Here is a 21,344-nt window from a genome sequence, read left to right as displayed (position 1 = left end):
ACATTTGCATCACATTATCATACCAGAGCCTCTCTGCTGTGCCTTGCCTTGAAGATGAATTATCTAGTGTGTGGTTCACTGAAGGACACAACAGAGGTGCAATTACAGGCTGACTCAGTGTACTGTACTTGATAGGTGTGTAGAGGCAGATAAATCAGTAATATCCTTTATAACAACATTCCCTCAAAGGGTGGGTGAGGCCTACATACACACGCAGGGCGAGGTTGATCCACATTCCCATGTCAGTGCAGAGACCAAAGATGCTGCTACAGAGTTGTAAAGCTTATAATGTGGACTTTAATAAGAACCTGCCGAGGGCAGAAACAACACAATCAACATATCCAGTACATACGCTGTCCCAGATGTGGTTGTGACAAAACAAGGGCTGAAATAAAGTTGTTGAGCAGCAGGGTTTGCTTATCTTATAGCTATTTTCCAAGAACATGACTTGTGAGATCAGTTCTGACCTGTAATGAAAACTCAAAATGCATGTAAAAAATAGCAAAGTCATCAATGATGTGTTCATCGTGGCAACACAGGATCAGTGTGTTCAGCTGCCACAGGAGCTGTGTCTGCAGATTTGTCTCCTTCTAGTGGGTAGATTGAGGCTGTAGCTCGCAGTACAATCCAGTCTCAACATGTCCTAGTCGGAATTCACCTTCAGTTCCCTCTGTTCAGGAAGCTTCTTACAATTCAAATGCTGCAAATATTTTGGCATGTAAAAATGAATATCTGACATTATATAAATACAACAAGCATATAAGCATTTACAATGCCTGCTCCGTAATCATAATATTAATTACTCTGTCTATTTACATTTTGAACAAACTGAATTGAAAGTGAACTAACTTTCACTTCAGCCACTGTTTTCTAACGTATAGAAATCTATTCTTCAACAGTCGTTGTCTGAAACACAGTTTAGGTATCAACATAGACAGAGCGTTAATGAAATCACATAGAACTTAAACATGACCCCAAAACAAATCAGATGAATATTTTATCATGTAATATATGTATCATGCACGCAGCACCAGTCACATCTGTAGCTTGTCTGTATGTGTGTGTGAGTCAGTCAGTTAGCCAGCGAGTCCATTTTGTTTTATCTCACTTAGTTTTTACAGTTTTAGTTTGATGACTATAAAGACCCGTCTTTCTAAAATAACAATTAAGCAATAAGAATTGCCTTTATGCAAAAATATATTTACAGCAGCTGAGTGTGAATATACATATGTTGATTGCAGCCAGTACTTTGGGTCTTCTGTTACCATTTCCACTTTTCTCACTTAATGCAAGGTCTTCTGCACTTGGCAATAATGTCACAGGGGTCAAGGGTCATGGTCTCAGAGCTCTGTCATCAGGAGCGCTCTTAGTATCTTCTCTCGGTCCAATCTCATTTCCTCTCCGCTACAAACACAGAAAGAAACAAACCACATGTTATAAGAAATTTAAAGATATAATTTACAAGTCATTTCATAACCAGGTAAAAGTCTCAATGAGATTTAAATCCCCTTTTCAAAGAGTGATATGTCCAGAAAAAAAAATCAAAAAATATTTTTGATGATTAAACCTTAAAAGCTTCAGGTACTGCACTTCATGTTTGACAATTTAAAGGCTATAAGGAATACAAACAATGTTCATGTCCAATGGACAAACAGACTGGAGCAGTTGATTTGCAGCCTTTAGTTGTGCAAACAGACTAATGTTTTTACACTACTGTTTCTTCATCCCAGTAATGTTGAAATGTTGTTCTGTTTGCACAATTAAATTCTGCCAATCAAACGGTGAGCTCAGTCTCTGTTTTTCCGTTGGAAGTTTGCCTTCCTCAAACTCAGAAGCCCCTGATCCAGCTGCACATTGCTTAGAGATGCAATAAGTTAGATTCTTCTTAACCTTTCTTGTACTTTTGAATTAATGAGATAGTTTAATGAAACAATTTGGTAATTAAATACATTTAAATATGTGATTTAAAGGTAGCTTAACGTCATCAAATCACATGAATTCCTCTAGAGTCAGAGATGGTGGCCACTGCTACTCTGTTAAGCTAGGCTAGTTAGCTTTTAGCAGTTTGTCTAGTGTTACTTATTTCCCAGTTGTTGTTGTTGATTCAGTTTAGCTACCGTCTTTTTTATGTGATTTCACAGATTCAATTACAAAGATGTTGGAGTGTCAAAATTGATTAGTCAGTTACAGGAAACACTGGGTAGGTTATCTTAGCAGTTAGCTGTAGCCAGAGTGCAAGCTTAAGTGCTCAGTTTGGTTTTTACTTCTGTTGTGTGGTTCTATCAAATTTACATGCTGCCTTTTCTCCCCAAATTAAATGGTAAAAATATGTCATAAAGTCCAATTCTCTTATTAACTCAATATGTGTGTTAACTTTGTAGCGCAGAACTGTTACATGGTATAAAAGTAGACCTAACATTATATACACAATATTTAGTTAAGATATATAAACAGGCATGAGTTTCCAAAATGATCTAAAATAATATCAAAACAATACGTTTAGAAGAAATGCATTTAGAAATTTTTGACCAACAGTGCTTGTACCAAAATAGATAGAAATATTTTTTGGCATTTTTCTTTTATTGGACAATGAAAGAGTAAGATAGGAAACGATGGAATGAGGAATCTGGCAATTATTTTGATAATTGGTTTATCAAAAGCAAAAATGCCAAACATTTGCGTGTTCCAGCATCTGAAATGTGAAAATTTAATGCTTTTTCTTTGTCATATACATATATATATATATAGTCCTACATATATAAACTGAATATCTTGGTATTATGTTTTGGTCTCTTGGTCAAACAAAACAAGACATTTGAAGAAGTCACCTTGGGCTGTGGGGAATCATAACAGGCATTTTAAAGACCAAATGATTAATCTAGAAAATAATCAAGAGATTGATCGACATATAATTTGTCACTTGTGGAAGGCTAAGCAAAATAAATGTGCCACAGAGAACATGGCGAACTGTGGCGTTACCTGTCGTTATGGGCAGCAAGGTAAGGGACCAGGTGAGGAATGGAGCTACGGTAGTAAGAAGGGGAGAGATGGGGAGAAGGCAAAGGAGAGGGACAGCATGGACTACTCAGCTCCAGTGCTGGCATATTATCCACCTGGAATACACATCAATGTGTACAATGTAATGTATACACACAGACACAGACATTCCTCTGTTTACTTACAGGTAATGCTGAGTGGCTGAATTAATCCTGCATAAGTGGAGTGTTGTGCATTAAGCAAACATGCATTCTTAGTGTTTTATTTTTAAGTTTTACCTGCGGGTATATGGACGGCTGGATCTGTTTGTCTAATGAGCTGGTGGATCCTGACTTTCCTGTACTCTGGGAGGAGATGGCTGCAAGTGCTTCTGGGAGATTATCTTCATCTTCATGGTTACTGACAAGCAATAAATTGAGAGAGACTGAATGACTTACATGACCCACAGACTGTTCTGAACAAAATGTCACTTTCAAAGAGCAGAGATAGCATTGCTTTCGCTTCAAGGACCCCACGTGAGTATTAGTTTCCAGACTGCAATTTCCCCTTTGGTGCTTCAACAGTAATCAAAGGTCAAGTGTACTCACAAGCTGAATTGTCTGACCAGTCGTTTTCTGCGGGTGGTGCTTGTGTTGACTTTGGACTGCACACTCTCAGGCGTCAGGTTGCGGTCTTGTCGATGTGGCGTCTTGTCAGTCAAACTGGATGCAGCCGAGTCTTGGGATGAGCTCTGATACCTGAAGACCAGAGTCATCACATGGAGATTTAGTGTTAAGTACACATGTTCATAAACATGTGCAAGCATGTGAAGATTGGGTGAAGGCACTGACCTGTCATTGAGGGTCTCATTTGAATTCTTCCCTCTAGGCGTCAATGGAGCTTCCTTATTCATCATGGAGAAGAGGAGGATACTGCTGTTAGTTACATACAGCAGTGGTGGAATGTAAAGTACATTTACTCAAGTATTGTAATTAAGTACAGATTTGAGGTACTTTACTTGAGTATTTCCAACAGTATATAAAGTAATTAAAATTAGCACACCTTAAACATATACAACAGTAAAATACAACATATTAACTCAGCAGTAATATTTATCCCAAAACAGCATACATAGTAAAACACTGACAGGACCCATTTTTCTACATAATGAGTACTTTTACTTTTGGTACTTTAAATGCATTTTGCTGAAAATACTGACAAACTTTAAAGGCATTTCAGTGCGGGAATCTTACTTGTAGTGGATTATTTTCACAGTGTGGTAGTGCTACTGAATACTTCTTCCACCACTGCTGTACAGTACTAACTTATATGATTAGTTGGAAGTGAACTTTGGTAGTCACCCTGAAAGCTGCCTCCATCTGGGCCTTGAGGATGTTACACTTAAGGTGGTCAGGGAGCATCGCAGGGGAGGAAGGAGGGTGTAGAGACTTTTCAGACAGCTGCTTCTCCTCTCCCTGGCAGAGGAACAGTGAAGAAGGTTAAGAAACAGGCAAGATCTTATTGTGTGCAGAATGAGACAACACCATGTACGGAAAGTGTCTGACCTTGTTGTCCATGTTGACATGCAGCGAGGGCCAGGGGGGAGAATCACTGTCTGACTCCAGAGCTTTGAGCAGAGACTGAGAGATGTCCAGCTCATCTGCAGGGCAGGGAGGAGCTCGACGTTCTAACACACAAAGATTAATGAGAAAACGTGATATAGGCTACATTTGTTATTCTGTAGACAATGCTATTTTATGGACACCTTTGGTTCTTTAGTGTGAACAGACTCATTGGGTTACTTAGGGAATAACTGACGACACACGGGGTGGGTTGGACTGCAAAGTTAGTATGTAAATGGTTTTACACTAATGATTTATCCACAGTGGCACATTTTTATTGAAACTTTAGTACATAAAAAAACTAATTAAAGTTATATAGAGCTGAGATTTCTGCCGCCAGTACAAAGGTGATGAACCACATTATGTTTGTATGCAATAAACAGAAATAATTTTTAACAGTTTTTACTATTTTATACCTTGAGTCTTGAAACTGACATTTCTGCAACAAAATATTATATCACGTTAATCTCCACTGTATTTATTTTGATGGCAGAAGTAAGCAGCTCATATTTTGAAATCTGTTGTGCATGCATGGCTAGATACCACAGGGGTTAAAGGATAGGTTGGTTTACAATTTTTAAAGTATGTCAAGTCAGGTGCAATCCTTCCTCCTGTTCAAGCTTTACTTTATCAAAAGCTAAGTTGAGACTTTGGCGGTCTGACCAATACAATTCAAGTGGGTGTTAGTTACAGCCTTTTTAGTACTTACTGTACATTGGAAGTGCATTGGGAAGGCATCTCTTTATGGTCCGTATGAACAGAAGGAATGATTACATCATGCAAAACCTGTTTCAGTGTTTATGCAGGCACCTGACTGTTGACTTGAAAAATTGTGAATGTATCCTTTAAATGCGAAAGTATGGTTTGTATGTGGATGAGCTGACCCTTAAACAAAACGCAGGATGCCGACAAACACAGCAATGATCATGAAAAGAGCATCAACACTCTAGATGTGTCACAGCTTTGCAGACAGATACACTGTTATGACAGCTCTTCCTAAAGCTGAGAGTACTCACTGTTCTTGGTGTGTGTGTGGCAGAGCGTCTCCTGGCTGTGTGTGTGGCGACGGTGATGGTGGTGAATCTTTCCAGAATAGGAAGTCTCATTCTCTTCGATGCTGAACTGATGGTCTGAGGCAGGACCACTTAGAGGGAAACTGAACACGACACATGCAATCAAAACAAATTCCCCCAAAACAAAATGCCACTTAAACTGCATATTAGGTTTTTAATATTCCAAATAAATCAGCTGACTTCTAATCATTCTAGCTTCATGATTAAAGGTATTAAAGCATATTCAGTAAGGTTATAAAAAAAATGAAGACATTTTTTGCAATTAGAAACATTGTTTATTTGAAGGCAACATCCCTAAAGGCGTCATGTGATTCAAGTAAATGTTGCAGAGTAAAAAGCAACTCACTATAACAGCACAACATTGGCCACATTTTCTGTAAACACTTGTTTGATTCAGCAAATCCATAACATGCGATAACAATATAAAGTTTATTAAAAAAAAAAAAATTGCACTTTAAAAGCACAACACCACACACGCAGGATTCTAGTTCATGCTTCGATTTCACATTGCACTACTATACATTTAAAAGCAGCTTAATCCCTAAACCAGCATTCAGTATGTGCTGTATGTGTAACTGGAACCCTTCCACCTGTTCAGAATAACCTCATTCAACACTCACTTCATCTCATTCAAATTAAAGTGATCTGGATAAATTAGCAGTCACAAGATTTCTATGGCATTAAGATAAATTTTGTCTTCAAGGCAGATTTGACTAGTAAACATATTGAGGCATTAAAACACCAACCATGAGTACATGAAAATGTCCACAGGCAAACAAAGGCACAAAGCTTTAAAATCTTTATTACTTGGCTTCTGACACTGTATGTGTGTATTTGAATGGATAGAGGAGGGTGTCTGTGTTTGAGGAATATAAGAACCATGTTGAATATTGGGACATTCTGAGTAACGTAAAAAAAATAATTATAATAATAATTACATATATATTTATATAAATATATATGTATATATTTTACTCTGATTTAGGAGATAATCTGGGATAATCTTGCTGGAAGCATGATGTTATCATGGAGTCAGTAAAGTAGCTGTGGGCTACAACTTAAGCCCCATTTTTTGCCTATACATGTTTACATTTAGGCAAAGTGGCACATTTAAAATGACGCCAAATTAGCTATTAGCCGTTCATGTTTGCAGTGTATCCATACGCGCACAGACAACTATCACTGGATGACTCTGATACTAAAGAAAACTTAAAAATGTGATTCTCAGGCAAGTTCTGGAGTTATAAGGCGCTTATATTTTTCCATGACATTGGAAATAATGCTATCCTCAGAAAGAGTAACTAGATCTAAAAGATATCTGTATGACATCTGTGTGTTCTTATGCCCCCAAAAGCTGGGTGTTGATAAGCCGGCCAAATCATCGGGCCAAACTACAATAACTAACCTCCTGTTGTTTTCAGAACACCTGTCCTGCACCTGTCCCTTTCACCTCACATAGTATATGACTCATGTCTCTCCCTCTGGACTCCCACTTAAACTCTCCCGAGCCCCCCTGGGGAGGCACGTGTCACAGTTCCAAAACATGTGACCTATATGATAAGGTCCTTTGTCCTTTTGGGGATATTTCATAAAGGTGCACTGAAACACAAGATGAGAGGATGTGACAAATGGATGATGACGGAGGTGATGATGATGATGATGATGATAATGATGATGGAGACACATTTCATCAGCAGAACTTCTGTCTTTGGGACACCAGTCAATTCAAGTCTCAGTGTTAAGAGTCTGGGTTTGTAATGGGTTCCCAGGTCAAACAGAGGTCAAAGTGCTGTCATGACCTTGTCCCTGTAAACCACACTGATGGATCCTGGGAAGGCACCGCTGGTTCGCTGCGGGGCTGAAGGATCACTGGACATTTGACTCGCAGAAGGTCTGAACATGACAGGGAGATGAAGGATCACCCACACACGAGCATGGATGTACACAAGACACACAGGCAGACAAACACAGACATATGAGTGACATGAACTGTGATGAAAAAACAAATAATGTGAAGAACCGAACAAAGAGTGTCAGATGAGTGACTTTGTCTAAAAATAGAAACTTACCCCCCCCCCCGGTTAAATTTCTGATTAAGACTTCTAAGACTTGCATCATCACCCTGCGGCAATTTAATCTCTAAACCCTGTTCTCTGTGGTCAGAAGTCTTACCTGTGTGATGGTGTGTGTCCAGACGGCTGCAGGTAAACTGGGGGTGTGAGAGCCGGGTGGGGCGGATGCCACGGCTCGTGACCAAGAGGAATGTTGTGCTGGTACTGTCGGGGAGGAAAGGAAATAGATTGAAGAGACGCTGAAATTAAATCTTGTCACAACGGCGAAGCCAGATCAGTGGCTCCTGTGTGTGTGTGTGTGTGTGTGTGTGAAAGTGGGTTATCTGAGGTCACTCACTGGATGTCGGCTAGGATCAGGGCTGGCATGAGAGCTGGAAAATAATGACAACAATCACTGAAGACATTTTTATGTGTTTGAGTGTTTTGAACAAGCAAAATATATAAAAGGCGTGAAAAAACCTACAAAGTAACTATTTTACTTCTTTTTTTTCTTTTACAAAGGGGTATTTTAGTGTTAGAGTTCAGATTATCCAGGCTTTTATGTGGATTAAGGTCATGGGTTAGGGGATGAGGAATGAAAATAATAAATGGAATGTCCTCACAAGTACAGTAATATGATTGTGCAAGTGTATATTTTGTATATTTGTGGGTCTGTTTTACCTGATATGTGGCTTGGCTGGAGAAATAGCAGCTGACAGAGCGAGACATGATGTCAGTTAGACAAGAAAAGCAAAGGAGTAGAAAATGGGATAGTTTGTCACTTCATATTCATTCACATGTATATTTATTTTCAAAGGGGTTTATCTAGTGTAAGTCTGTTTTTCAGTCCAAACCCTTTGCATACATGTTATTACTCAGATGCTCAGCTCCATTAATGTTTGTATTGCATGGCTGAATGACTGTTCCAAATCCAATAAATAAAAGGTGTCCTGAAGTAAACAGAGTTTGCAGTCTGCCCCTGGTTATTCATGTATAATAGATTATGGTGAGATAGAGGCTTGAGCGCCTGTGAAGCTACTGTAGCTCACAGAAGGTCGGAAATATGGAGGAGCGAAGAGTACTGCAGGTGCTTTTGACCAAGTAGAAAAGTGACACCTATGTGTAACAGCAAGGCCTTAATTAAAAAACCTGGGGTAACTGGGCTAATTCCCTTTCTCTGAAAATATTATATTTTCAACATTAATTCTGTAGTTTTCTAAAATGCAATGAACAGAGTGTGGCCTTTGTCATAACACGTGCAGGTACATAATGGACTAAAAGGGTGCTGTTAGTCATCAATGTTTGTATGCTGATAAGACTCACCTTTGCCCAGTGACTGTGTGCGGGAGGGGTATCTCTTGCTCGGCCTTCTCTCGAATGTGCTGGCTCTCCTCAGTCTGCCTCCGTGAGTGGCCTGATACTCTGTCTTACCGCTGAGACACAAACACATAGAACAGTGGTTCTCAAATTCTTTCTGTCATGAACCCCATTTCAAATGCCCCCGTTCATGCCCCCCCACCGCACGTAAACGGATTGAATTCTTATCAATCATTAATAATATTGGGGGAGCAACAAATTAAAAAGGAGCCCAGATGAATTTGATTGAAATAAAAGAAATGATCAGCAAAGGTCAGCAAAATATCACCTGCAAAGTGTTGTTTTTTTAAACCCCCTACATAAATCATGTTCATTCAACTTAGTTCCACTCTATATTTTCCCCTGGTCATCTGTGCTGCCTTTGCAGTGGTTTGATGCCCCCTCAGGGGGGCCTACCCCCCCAGTTTGAGAACCACTGACATAGAAGGAGGTGAAAGTATAAAAGTTATTACTGTACAGTGACCACACTGCAGTCTGACTTTAGTTATCGGGTGAAAAAAACAAGACATTTGTTTAGAATTCACTGCTGAGAAATTAAATCTAAAACAATTCATTCTTACTTTAAGGGTTTAAAATATAAACTTTTGACAGTTTACAGTTGTTTCTGTACCAGCATCATGAAAACTGTTCCTAAAATGTAATACATATACATTTTGATGAGACGACATCATTCTAAGTTTGAGTGGTTTTATCGGAAAGCATAGGTAAAGTAAAATTATATAAAATGTATACAATTATGTATAGTCAAATTTAAGTATGAAAACACATTAATTTAACATTTAACATAAATTTAATACAAAACCAGGATTGGAAAAATTAATATGAATTTACATGGGTTATGCATATTTAATATTTCTACTCTACTTACTAGAAATGTTTTACTTTTCTTTATAAGCATCTCAAGCTCATTTGTTTCTATAACACACTTACTCTAAAATTAAAAAAACTGGCTAACAACAAAAGTTACAGATAAGTGACACTGGTGTGTTTATTATACTGGATTACGCTGTACAGTTGTTCCTGTTTTTACTCACACCACCTGTAACTTGAGATTTTAATCCACTGACTCCAATGTAAAATGGGCTTCACGCTGCTTTGTTCAGCTGCTCCAATAAACGACAGGAAGTGCCCTTCGAGCGTGAGAATTCGCTTTCAACCATCTCTGATAATAAATCTCAGTCGCCATAGGAACAGATCCATGTAACCATAGATACACTGTAACCATAGATACAACGGCTCTGTTTTGTGTGACACACTAGTCCCCATATGGTGGTTTTAGTGCTGGCCACAACTACGAGCCAACTTGTATTGTCCTTCTTCAGTCTGTAACACACTTTACAGAGTATGAAGAGCAGGCGTGAGTCTGTCAGAGAACAACCTGCTCAACCTCAGCAAAACCAAGGTACTGATTGTTGATTTTAGGAAAAGGAGATGAAGACACACACTCCTCTCTACATCAGTGGAGCTGAGGTGCAGCAGGTGAACAGTTTCAGGTTCCTGGGATCAATATCACAGAACCTTACATGGTCATCTCACATCTCCACGCTGGTGAAGAAAGCTCAGAAACAATTATATTTCTTGAGGAAGCTTAAGACGGTCAAATTCCCACGCCAAGTTCTTGTCAGTTTTTACAGAGGAGCAATAAAAAGCATCTTGACTGGAAACATCACAAACTGGTATGGGATGTGTACGGCCCAGGACCAGAGGGCTTTGCAGCGGGTGATAAAAGCTGCTCAGAGGATTACTGGTACCCATCTCCCGAGCATCTGTGACATACTTTATTTTTGTAATTGTAGTTACTGTATTTTGTCTGCTACCTAGCAGAAGGGAGTTACAAACTCAATTCCACCTTACTACCTGTTGTAATGTGACAAATAAATCTACCTTGTACCTTGTACCTTGTACGCTACCTGAATCTGAAGCGGGACCCGAGTCGTGTGAAATCGCTGCGGCTGGCCTTGCCCGTGGTTGGTTGGCGTAGCCGGAAGAAGGCGTGGCTCTCCACGGCACACTTCCACAGGTGCTTGCAGGTCTTGGCGCTGGCCAGCTGGAACAAAAACGTATGCTCCTGCTCCCGACCCTGCACAGTCAGAAAAGCAAACACTGTTAGCCCCCTTTTGTGTGTCCCTGTGCTTGTTCGTATGCAGGGATACGTTTGTCACGGGACACACACACACCTGATCATCGTCCTCCACCACGACCAACGTGAGTCGACTCTTTCTGAAGTCCAGCCGAGTGATTTTGGGCCTGAATGGCACACAGAGAATGGACAACAAAACCAAGTAGTCCATATTAAATGGTAAATGGTCTGTATTTATATTGCGCCTTTCTAGTCTTTTCGACCACTCAAAGTGCTTTACACTAGATCACATTCACCCCTCTCACACACATTCATACACTGATGAGCCGAGGCCAAGGTGCCAACTGCCCACCAGTAAGGGAAATTGACTCATTCATACACATTCACACAGTGATGGAACAACCATCAGGATCAATTTTGGGTGATCAGTGTCTTGCCCAAGCACATTTCAACAGCCAGAGCCGTCTGATAAGTGGACAACCGCTCTATGCCCTGAACCACAGCCGTCCCATATTAGTAATTCAGGTTTTGAGTGTTATTTAAGGAGATGATTAGAGCAGTGGTTCCCAAACATTTTTAAAACCATGGCACCCTTCCAAAGTAATCATATTTTTCATGCCCCCCCGCCATGTTCACCTTATGACCTCACATCAATCTACAGGTGCTGGTCATATAATTAGAATATCATCAAAAAGTTGATTTATTTCAGTAATTCCATTCAAAAAGTGAAACTTGGATATTATATTCATTCATTACACACAGACTGATATATTTCAAATGTTTATTTAATTTAATTGTGATGATCAAAACTGACAACTAATGAAAATCCCAAATTCAGTATCTCAGAAAATTAGAATATTACATAAGACCAATACAAAAAAAGGATTTTTAGAAATGTTGGCCAACTGAAAAGTATGAACATGAAAAGTATGAGCATGTACAGCACTCAATACTTAGTTGGGGCTCCTTTTGCCTGAATTACTGCAGCAATGCGGCGTGGCATGAAGTCCATCAGTCTGTGGCACTGCTCAGGTGTTATGAGAGCCCAGGTTGCTCTGATAGTGGCCTTCAGCTCTTCTGCATTGTTGGGTCTGGCGTATCGCATCTTCCTCTTCACAATACCCCATAGATTTTCTATAGGGTTAAGGTCAGGCGAGTTTGCTGGCCAATTAAGAACAGGGATACCATGGTCCTTAAACCAGGTACTGGTAGCTTTGGCACTGTGTGCAGGTGCCAAGTCCTGTTGGAAAATGAAATCTGCATCTCCATAAAGTTGGTCAGCAGCAGGAAGCATGAAGTGCTCTAAAACTTCCTGGTAGACGGCTGCATTGACCTTGGACCTCAGAAAACACAGTGGACCAACACCAGCAGATGACATGGCACCCCAAACCATCACTGACTGTGGAAACTTTACACTGGACTTCAAGCAATGTGGATTCTGTGCCTCTCCTCTCTTCCTCCAGACTCTGGGACCTTGATTTCCAAAGGAAATGCAAAATTTACTTTCATCAGAGAACTTTGAACCACTCAGCAGCAGTCCAGTCCTTTTTGTCTTTAGCCCAGGCGAGACGCTTCTGATGCTGTGTCTTGTTCAAGAGTGGCTTGACACAAGGAATGCGACAGCTGAAACCCATGTCTTGCATACATCTGTGCGTGGTGGTTCTTGAAGCACTGACTCCAGCTGCAGTCCACTCTTTGTGAATCTCCCCCACATTTTTGAATGGGTTTTGTTTCACAATCCTCTCCAGGGTGCGGTTATCCCTATTGCTTGTACACTTTTTTCTACCACATCTTTTCCTTCCCTTCGCCTCTCTATTAATGTGCTTGGACACAGAGCTCTGTGAACAGCCAGCCTCTTTAGCAACAACCTTTTGTGTCTTGCCCTCCTTGTGCAAGGTGTCAATGGTCGTCTTTTGGACAGCTGTCAAGTCAGCAGTCTTCCCCATGATTGTGTAGCCTACAGAACTAGACTGAGAGACCATTTGCAGGTGTTTTGAGTTAATTAGCTGATTAGAGTGTGGCACCAGGTGTCTTCAATATTGAACCTTTTCACAATATTCTAATTTTCTGAGATACTGATTTTGGGGTTTTCATTAGTTGTCAGTTATAATCATCAAAATTAAAAGGAATGAACACTTGAAATATATCAGTCTGTGTGGAATGAATGTATACATTATACAAGTTTCACTTTTTGAATGGAATTACTGAAATAAATCAACTTTTTGATGATATTCTAATTATATGACCAGCACCTGTAATACTACAATAAATCAGTAGGCCTTGCCTGCAGTTTTAGGCTATGTTGGTGTGCAGATAAATGTTGAACTTATTCATTTACACAATTACTGCCGTTTAGTCCAGAGCCAGAAAGCATGTTACGTTACTATAACAACCAAGCATATTGTAAAATGTGTTAATAAGAAGATTCTAATGTTTATTGCCAATTTCTATTGAGTGTTACATAATATAAAAATGTTTTAACGTGGTGTTCGCCACAGCATCCACTTTGGGAACCACTGGATTAGAGATGCGTTCGATGTGCTTACCAAAAGAAGAGGCCGATTTTGTTGGAGCCTTCAAATACTAAGATGCCAGTAGGAGTGAGACCCAGTGCATATTCTCCTCCATCTCTGCCCTAAAGACAACACACACACACACACACACACACACACCTTTATTTCTCAAACACACCTGCAACGTAGTGTGTCTTGATGATAATAAAATACACTCACACACCTTGACAAAATGCATGTCTACTCCATAAAGCTCCAACCACTTGCATTTGTTGAGAAAAGAAATCTCTGCCTGAGACGGGCTCTTTCCCCTGCAGATTTAAAATAAGACAACATGTTGAGTTTTAACAACAAAAACATCACTCCCTCTGGCACCTCACTTCTGACAAAAAAGTAAACTATCAGTAACAACATTTCATGACCTCTGCAAGTAAGCTCTAAGAGAAATACTCAGTGGGTAACCTTGTTGCTGCATCCCTAACTCCGTCTTGGTGTTGTACGTAAGAATGACTGTGAATTCGAGTGTGTGTTTGTCCTTATGTGGATCAGTCGGCCTCAGTGAAGCGCAGCATATGTGTATATAATCTAATCCGAGATGGGAGCAATCAAACCGCGGCTGGGTTAAATACTGCTCGGAATCAATCAAGACCCTCCAGGGATTAATCCCTTAATCCTTCATACAGGCCAGTGAGAGCGAGGATGAGGAGGAGAAAAAAGGGAAGGGAAGTGAAATTTCCTCAGTGGAAACGCTGGCGCTGAAAGGCACCAGTGGAATGACTTCCTTTCCTGCACAGTGCTCTGCTTTTTGCCCCAGTTGTTTCATCCATTGAGGAGATAAACCTGCTCAGGTCAGATAGCTGGCCACTGGAAAGCCACCAGTAAGTTACTGTGACTTACTTTGTGTGGAAATGTTTACGTTTCCCTAGCTGAAAAGTGAAAAAAAGTCTGAAAAAATACCATTTTCTACAACTGTAAACGTTTAAGGTAAAGTCTGGCACTGAATTCAACTTTTGAACTGACCTGAGCTCCAACCACCTGCCGAAGATGTCGGCCTCCATGACCTCAGTCTGTTTGGGACTGAAACGAAACTCTGACACCAGCACAGGAGAGTGCTCCAAGGGATCGCAGTCTCCCAGCTCACCTGGATATGGACCGAGACATTTAAAAAGAATACAGGAGAGCAGCAGTCATTCTTTAAACATGAAATAACCCACTCATCCGCTTACAAACATGAAGTTAAGGTAATAAACTAGAGTAAACTCAGGGGTTTTGCTGCAACAGCTTTATTTGGTCTGGTATGACCAGGAGCGTATGGTGGCTTATGTTAGCAAATCATGGATAGATATTGGTGGGTAAGTGACATTACTGAGCCAAGTTGACTGTATAACTCTTTCCTACTTGTGCAACTGTTACACATGTTATATTTGATCATTTTTATCATTTTATCAATTATTATCCGTGTGACTACTTTTGGCCACAGTTCAGCAAATGTTACATAGTCTGTCTTTAAAGCTGCATATTCCTACATGTTCACCCTGCACAACTGTATATGAACATCTAATAGCAGATTGAAAACTTCTATTGACTCCTTAATTGGTTTTATTTAAAAACACTGTTTTCCTTGTTTGTACATTTAAGGAAGCCTTGACATTTGAGATTAGGCTGCAGTGGGTAAACGTTTTTAATGCATGGAACAAATTTTTGTACTTCATCATATTGTACTTTTGAATGCATCCAGCTAAGCTTATTGCTTGTCCTCTGTGATTGATTTTCCACTGACACAGATCATACATTTCTTGTTTTTTCCCCAATCATGGATGTCAACATCTGTCTCAACACACCATTGAGAAAGAGTTTTGAAAACACAACTACCTTAACACCCACTGATAAATGAGACAATAAATAAATAATCAATATGCTTTGGAAAACAGTTAGCAGTAATGTAATACATGATTTGAAAGTTTGATAAGTGACGATGTCAAGTCTACTTACTTTGTAAACAATATGCCGCCAGCTCTACTGAGACATCATACGGACATTTCAATCTGACCAGAGAAAAAGAGACACTGGTGATGAGCGGTTTTTAGTGGGAGTGAATCCAACCTAACACACTGTCATTCCTATGCTGTGTTCACATTATCATGTGTCTCAAAGACATCAGTCTGTCTGAATGCCCTACACTGTGTTTGTGCACATGTCAAGGAGGAGAGGAGCAACCCTTTTCCTAAAATAAGCAGCCCTCTCCTGTTCCTGATCTTGAGCTTTATAATAGAGCTGGACTCTGGGGATCCATGGCCCACATAAAGCCAGGAGGAGGGAGAGGGGTAACACACTGTCTGAGTGTGTGTTTGCACGCGCAGGTTTGTGTTTGTGTGTGAAAAGCAGGCTCCGCTGTACAGAAGTCCCCAAAACAAGATATAAGGTGAATGTTTTTTTCAGTTTTAGTTGACGTGTGGTCAGATTTAGGCGTGTAGATCCAAGGTTACGGTGTGCAAATTAATTTATCTTAACAGTCTTAAACGTCTGCAAACTACAAAGTTGTACATTTATTTGAAAAACTGTATTTGACTACTCACTTTTACTCTTTTTGATTACTCACACTTTTCAGAAAGTGTTGTAAATTAATTCCGTTATTTACTTTTACTCTACCAAGCATCTTCCATTACATTCCAATAATGAGGTCAAGATTTCCTAAATACAGAGGGACCTTTTTTTGTAGAACTCATTGACTGTCTATAACATATAGGTAGAATTTAAAGTAGCATATTTTTGCGGGGGGGTGGGTCCAACGGTAACAAAATCCTCCTACCTGCATGCTCACTAATTATCACATTGTTGAATCTGTACAAAAACCAAGGTAGAAAAACAGCATAATGCAATGTTACGGTGGGTCATGTGCTGGCTCTTGGCCGGGAGCCCAGACGTCACCGCGAGGTTATTATGCATAATAACCTCGCGGCCCATGGGAATTTGTTGCGTTTGGACAGAGCCACAATAGTTATTTCCCCATTCCCAGTCTTTATGCTAAGCTAAGCTAACTGTTGGCTAGATGTCGCTTCAGGTTAATCGTGCAGACTTGAGTTTGGTATCAATGATCACATCTAACTCTATGGTGTTATATGTGTTTACATATACACAATATATTCATTTTTACATGACACATTTGTGTGCATTAAGAGCGACAAAGGAACTTACTTGCCAGACAGAATATCTTGTCGAAGCTGCAACACAAAGAGATACCTGTTGGTGTAAAAAACAAAACACACACACAGTGAGTGAGAGGCTCACACAGAATAAGAACATAAATCAATTGATGTATCACAGGCTTTTCCTCATCCCTGACACATAATGTGTTTTAACAAGTCTCCGTCCATTTGGCCTTGATTTGAATCTGCCCACAGCAGCAAAGTTAATTAGCCTCGCGTCCCCTTTGGCCTTCCACACAGGGCTCCTGAGGAAACTGTGTGTGTGTTCATGTGCACCCGTGTATGTGTGATTTGTGTGCATGAGATTTTTACCTTGTAAATTCCTCATGCAGGTTATTTGGCTCTGAAGAGTAAAATTTCACCCTGAAGAACAGTCTGTATGGAGGCCCTTCTAACAGAAATAAACAGAGAGAACAAATTGATGGGAGGTGGAGAGACTGAAACAGTAATTTATTGAAAATGAATTCATTCAATTCTAATGTTTTATGTGATCCACTTTATCTCATCCAGCCCATCCATCACTGTCGGCCTGGCCATAGATCTTTATTCACCCACATTTTCTTTGTAACCTACTTTCCAGTTTCTTTCCTGTTTCACTTTAACATTGGTAAGAATTTCTTTTAGGCTCCTGAATTACAACTCAGTGAAAAAAAGACCCAGCAGACAAGCGGAACAACATCAGTGTCTCCCCCCTGCCCCTCCTGTACCACTCATCCCTCTGTTACAAGCTGGAGAGCAAACAAGGGTACGGCTCATAATGCACATGCTAATCACCATGTCAACATTGGATAATGCGCCACCTGCTCCCCACTCACCTGCTTCCACATGTAACATACAGTACACTGCACATTTTCCTGCATACACAACAAAAGCGGGCTGGTGAGTTGAACTTACCTCGAATCTGTTTCTTTATAAGCTTTGACATATCCAGCCAGTGCTAAAAGAGAGACAATAATAAAAAGGTGAGTTACATCAGCGTGTGGTCAACTGTGACAGAAGTTAAGAGCCTATTGTTTGTTACTCACTGAGACTTGTTCTGTGTCCATGTACTGCAATCCAAAGTAGTCTGTCTCGACCAGATCTATGTGATACATGATCTGGTCAAAAAGGTCCTGGCCTTTGGACTTACTCTACAAGGAAGAAGAACAGTACTTTAGTTTCATGCACTTAAAAAAATCTCCCGATCGCGTTGTGATGAATTGAGTCTTAAAACGGTGTTTCAACATTCATGTTGCATGTTGCATGTTGTTCCAGGTAATATAGGCAGGAGTGTCCATAACAGGAGCAAAATGACTTCAAGTTGATGTGAAAGCAGTTGTTTTTGTGTGTGTGTGTGTGTGTGTGTGTGTGTGTGTGTGTGTGTGTGTGTGTGTGTGTGTGTGTGTGTGTGTGTGTGTGTGTGTGTGTGTGTACATCTGGGTCATGACAAGAAGCACAAGCTCCCGGGGGAAAGACACTTATTCTTTGTCAATAACACACACACACACACCTGCATAGTACAACTATACCTAACCCCAGCCTGACCCATTTAACACGCAGTGGGCGTGTGGAAAGATGACAGCCTTGTACTTTGGATCCTGATAACCAGTCTAAACTTCCCGGTGAGTGTATGAATGTGTGAGGAAATCAGTGGTATTAAGGGATTGGGGACAGAAAAAATAAATAAATAAATCACCAGAATGCTCTTGCTCATTCTGCCGCATGTAGTTTAGAGAGGCTGATTGAAATCACAGCCTCTATCACACGCAGTGGCAATAATATCACACAGGGAAGAGAATATTTGATTGTTCATGTTTTGGCTACACTCAGCCTTAAGTGACAGACTAATGAGCTATAGTAAGGGAGTTTCAGTTCTGTTCAGTGCACCTGACATGCACAAACTTGTTCCAACACATCTTTGACTAAGCCGCCAGCTTGACAAGCCCTGTGTCATTCTGTCATTGGATCTGTAATATCTTGGCACAAGCTGTGGCTTTGTGTTATTGCTGTAATCTCCCTGCAGGACAAGAGAAACACTCTCTACCCTGATAACCCACGATACACCGGCCGAGCGTTTATTAGGTGACGCATGCTCGCAGCAGCTTTGGTGACACACGCAACCTTCAAAATGAAAACATCTTACGAGAAGCCACTTACGCACGAATGCCCACACACTCGCTCATCATCCCACCTACCCCTCTTACACTCGTAGCACTCGCCTGTGACACAGAGTCCCCACGGTGGTAAATCAGATCAGGGAGTCGGGGAATAAAGGAAGACAAGAACGAGGTGGATGGAGAACAGGAGGAACATAGGAGGAGGAGGAGGCAGAGTGTGAAAGAGTAAGATGATGAGCAAGGGAGCAGGCCACAGAGGGAGAGTAAAAGAAGATTAGGAGGGAAGTCAAGGGGAAGAGCGGAGATTGCCTGAGGAAGATCAGATTCAGGCAAACAGACTGACGGGAGTGAGAGAGAGAGAGAAGAAGAAATTAAAAGGACAATGGTATAAAAGAGCAAACAGGAGGGGGCAGCTTCAGGTCTGTCTTGGGTGGATTTCCCAGCAGTCAGAATGGGGAAGTAATGTCATGAATTGGCTGATCATAACACCATCTGGAGCAGCACCTCTTACTGTACAGGAAGAGACACACTTGCGAACACACACTTATACTATATAGGCCACTATGATCCTACAGGCAGTGAAACTTTGTTAATGGGTAAATTAATTGAGCTAAACCTTAAACACACACATTTTAGACACATATTGTTGTCAGGAAGAAACTAAAGGCGATTGCATGATTGGTGACTCCGTTTGTAATTGCCTAGCCCATTAAATGTCAAAAATGTGGGAAAAACACCAAAAGCTATGTCTCAGATCTCAATATAAGGTCTTCAAGTTGCTAATTTTGTTTGGCGACCAGTCAAAAACTCAAATGTATTCAAGTTACAGTGATGTAAAATGAGAAAAGAATGTTTGAGCAGCAGGGATTTGCGAGTTTTGGGCATATTTTCCTTTAAAACAGTTAAGATATAATCAAAATAGCTGCTTATTAATGTTTCTGCTTTAAACATACATATTTTCTAACCAGGGTTGTGTTCAATTCAACTTTTACTATGATAAAATAAATTCAGATCACACTGGGTTGCAGTTTCTTCTTCTATTTTGAATTTAAAAAGTTTAAAGTAAATTTACAACTAGCCTGACTCCCGGATAAATATAAATAATCGCAAATTACATTCAGTGCTGTAACCTGTCTCTTATTTTTGCGGGGACCACCAACACCAACACCCTACAGTGTCCCCACGGGGTCCCCGGGCCGCGTTTTGACACACACTGACCTAGGCTACCACCTAGTCCTGCGCCATGTCAGGCTACTCTGTTTACACACTCTGCCGGCCAGTGTAAACAGCTGTCAGCACACCTGACAGGCTTCAGCGCACTCACAGGCAAATCCACATTGACATCCGAGCCGTCCAGCAGCAGGACGCGGCAGGTGATCGTGGTCCTCGCCGTCCCGGCCGCCGGGATGTGAACCGACGCTCCCCCGGAGACCACGGCGGGCGCGTGTACGACCTGCTGCTGATGGGCCAGGAGCACGGGGTTCCCGGTCACCCCTCCTTCTCCTCCCCCTTTCCCGTCCCGTTCGTCCCTGTCTCTCGTCTGGAAACGGCTCCGGGAGCGGCGGCTGAACGTCCGGCGCAGAAAGCCCATCATCTTCCTGATCCACGAGGCGAGGAGGTCCGCGCTGCGTCCGTGAAAACTGTTCCACACAACAGCCGGTGCCGCCGGGGTCCTGCTTCTGTTGCTGCTGCCGCCGCCTCCTCCTCCTCCTCGTCCTCCCAGGGGCGAGGAGTCACTTAGCAGGCGCGGAGGAGACTTCAGGGCTGCCAATCAGTCCTCAGGCTGGATGTCGGCAGCAGCGGGGGGACTCCAGCCGCATACTAATGAAACTCACACAGATCAACCACCGAGGCGCCAACCAGTTGATTTCCAATCATTCGGCCCGGTGTGAACGACAGGACTCTTTCGCGGAAATACAAGCAGCACTCCTCCTCCTCCCCGTCCTGTCCTGTCCTCTCCCGTGTACCTGCCTCCTGCTTTGCTCGCTGTTGCGCACCGACTCTAAAATTCGCTGAGAAATCCCGTCCGACGCTCCGCAGTGGGAGCCCCTGAGTCACACGGAGCCGGGGAGGGAGGAAGAAAGTCTTGTCACCTCTGGACCGGACCGGACCCCGGTGGTTGTTGTTGCTTATTACCGACGGCAAACCGAAACTAGTCTACCTCACAGGTAAAAGTCGAAACTGGACAAACAGTGCGATCTGCGCCTGCGTAAAAACACAGCGCAGAACAAACTTCTGTTCCTGTCGCCTGGCCGACCCATCAGCGCCAGTGTACCAGCGCCACCTGTCTGTCATGGGCCCGCCTCTCGAGGGAGCTATTCTCTAAAAATCTGTCTCCAAACTACAAGGA

At 41.4% G+C, this 21,344-nt stretch overlaps 1 protein-coding gene across 1 annotated transcript; it reads right to left on the bottom strand.

Annotated features, from left to right (window-relative positions):
- Window positions 1-288: 288 nt before the first annotated feature.
- epb41l4b (erythrocyte membrane protein band 4.1 like 4B) lies at window positions 289-21,321 on the bottom strand. The gene is made up of 23 exons (XM_038711520.1): window positions 20,319-21,321; window positions 17,924-18,028; window positions 17,793-17,835; window positions 17,211-17,289; window positions 16,888-16,932; window positions 15,685-15,737; window positions 14,713-14,833; window positions 13,916-14,003; window positions 13,726-13,814; window positions 11,277-11,346; window positions 11,010-11,179; window positions 9,046-9,155; window positions 8,404-8,434; window positions 8,081-8,114; window positions 7,844-7,947; window positions 5,615-5,754; window positions 4,542-4,663; window positions 4,338-4,451; window positions 3,828-3,880; window positions 3,585-3,734; window positions 3,276-3,396; window positions 2,980-3,113; window positions 289-1,404 (listed from the first exon to the last, which is right to left on the bottom strand). Exons 1-23 carry the CDS (start codon window positions 20,586-20,588, stop codon window positions 1,341-1,343), a joined length of 2,310 nt encoding a protein of 769 aa, XP_038567448.1. The 5' UTR covers window positions 20,589-21,321; the 3' UTR covers window positions 289-1,340.
- Between the last annotated feature and the right edge of the window lie 23 nt (window positions 21,322-21,344).

Source organism: Micropterus salmoides, unplaced genomic scaffold (genome assembly GCF_014851395.1).
Source record: "Micropterus salmoides isolate LMB-PRFRI ecotype aquatic unplaced genomic scaffold, ASM1485139v1 Ms_hic_scaffold_11, whole genome shotgun sequence".
Lineage (NCBI taxonomy): Eukaryota > Metazoa > Chordata > Actinopteri > Centrarchiformes > Centrarchidae > Micropterus > Micropterus salmoides.
The sequence above is the reverse complement of the archived record's forward strand: the minus strand, read 5'-3'. Positions and strand labels throughout refer to the sequence as shown.

Excerpts from the sequence above, each read along its gene's own strand:
- epb41l4b (XM_038711520.1), bottom strand. The coding sequence starts at position 20,588 with ATGATGGGCTTTCTGCGCCGGACGTTCAGCCGCCGCTCCCGGAGCCGT. Across the intron at positions 17,836-17,923 it reads TGGACACAGAACAAGTCTCA|CACTGGCTGGATATGTCAAA; the intron begins GTGAGTAACAAA and ends TCTCTCTTTTAG. Across the intron at positions 16,933-17,210 it reads CTGCATGAGGAATTTACAAG|GTATCTCTTTGTGTTGCAGC; the intron begins GTAAAAATCTCA and ends TTACACCAACAG.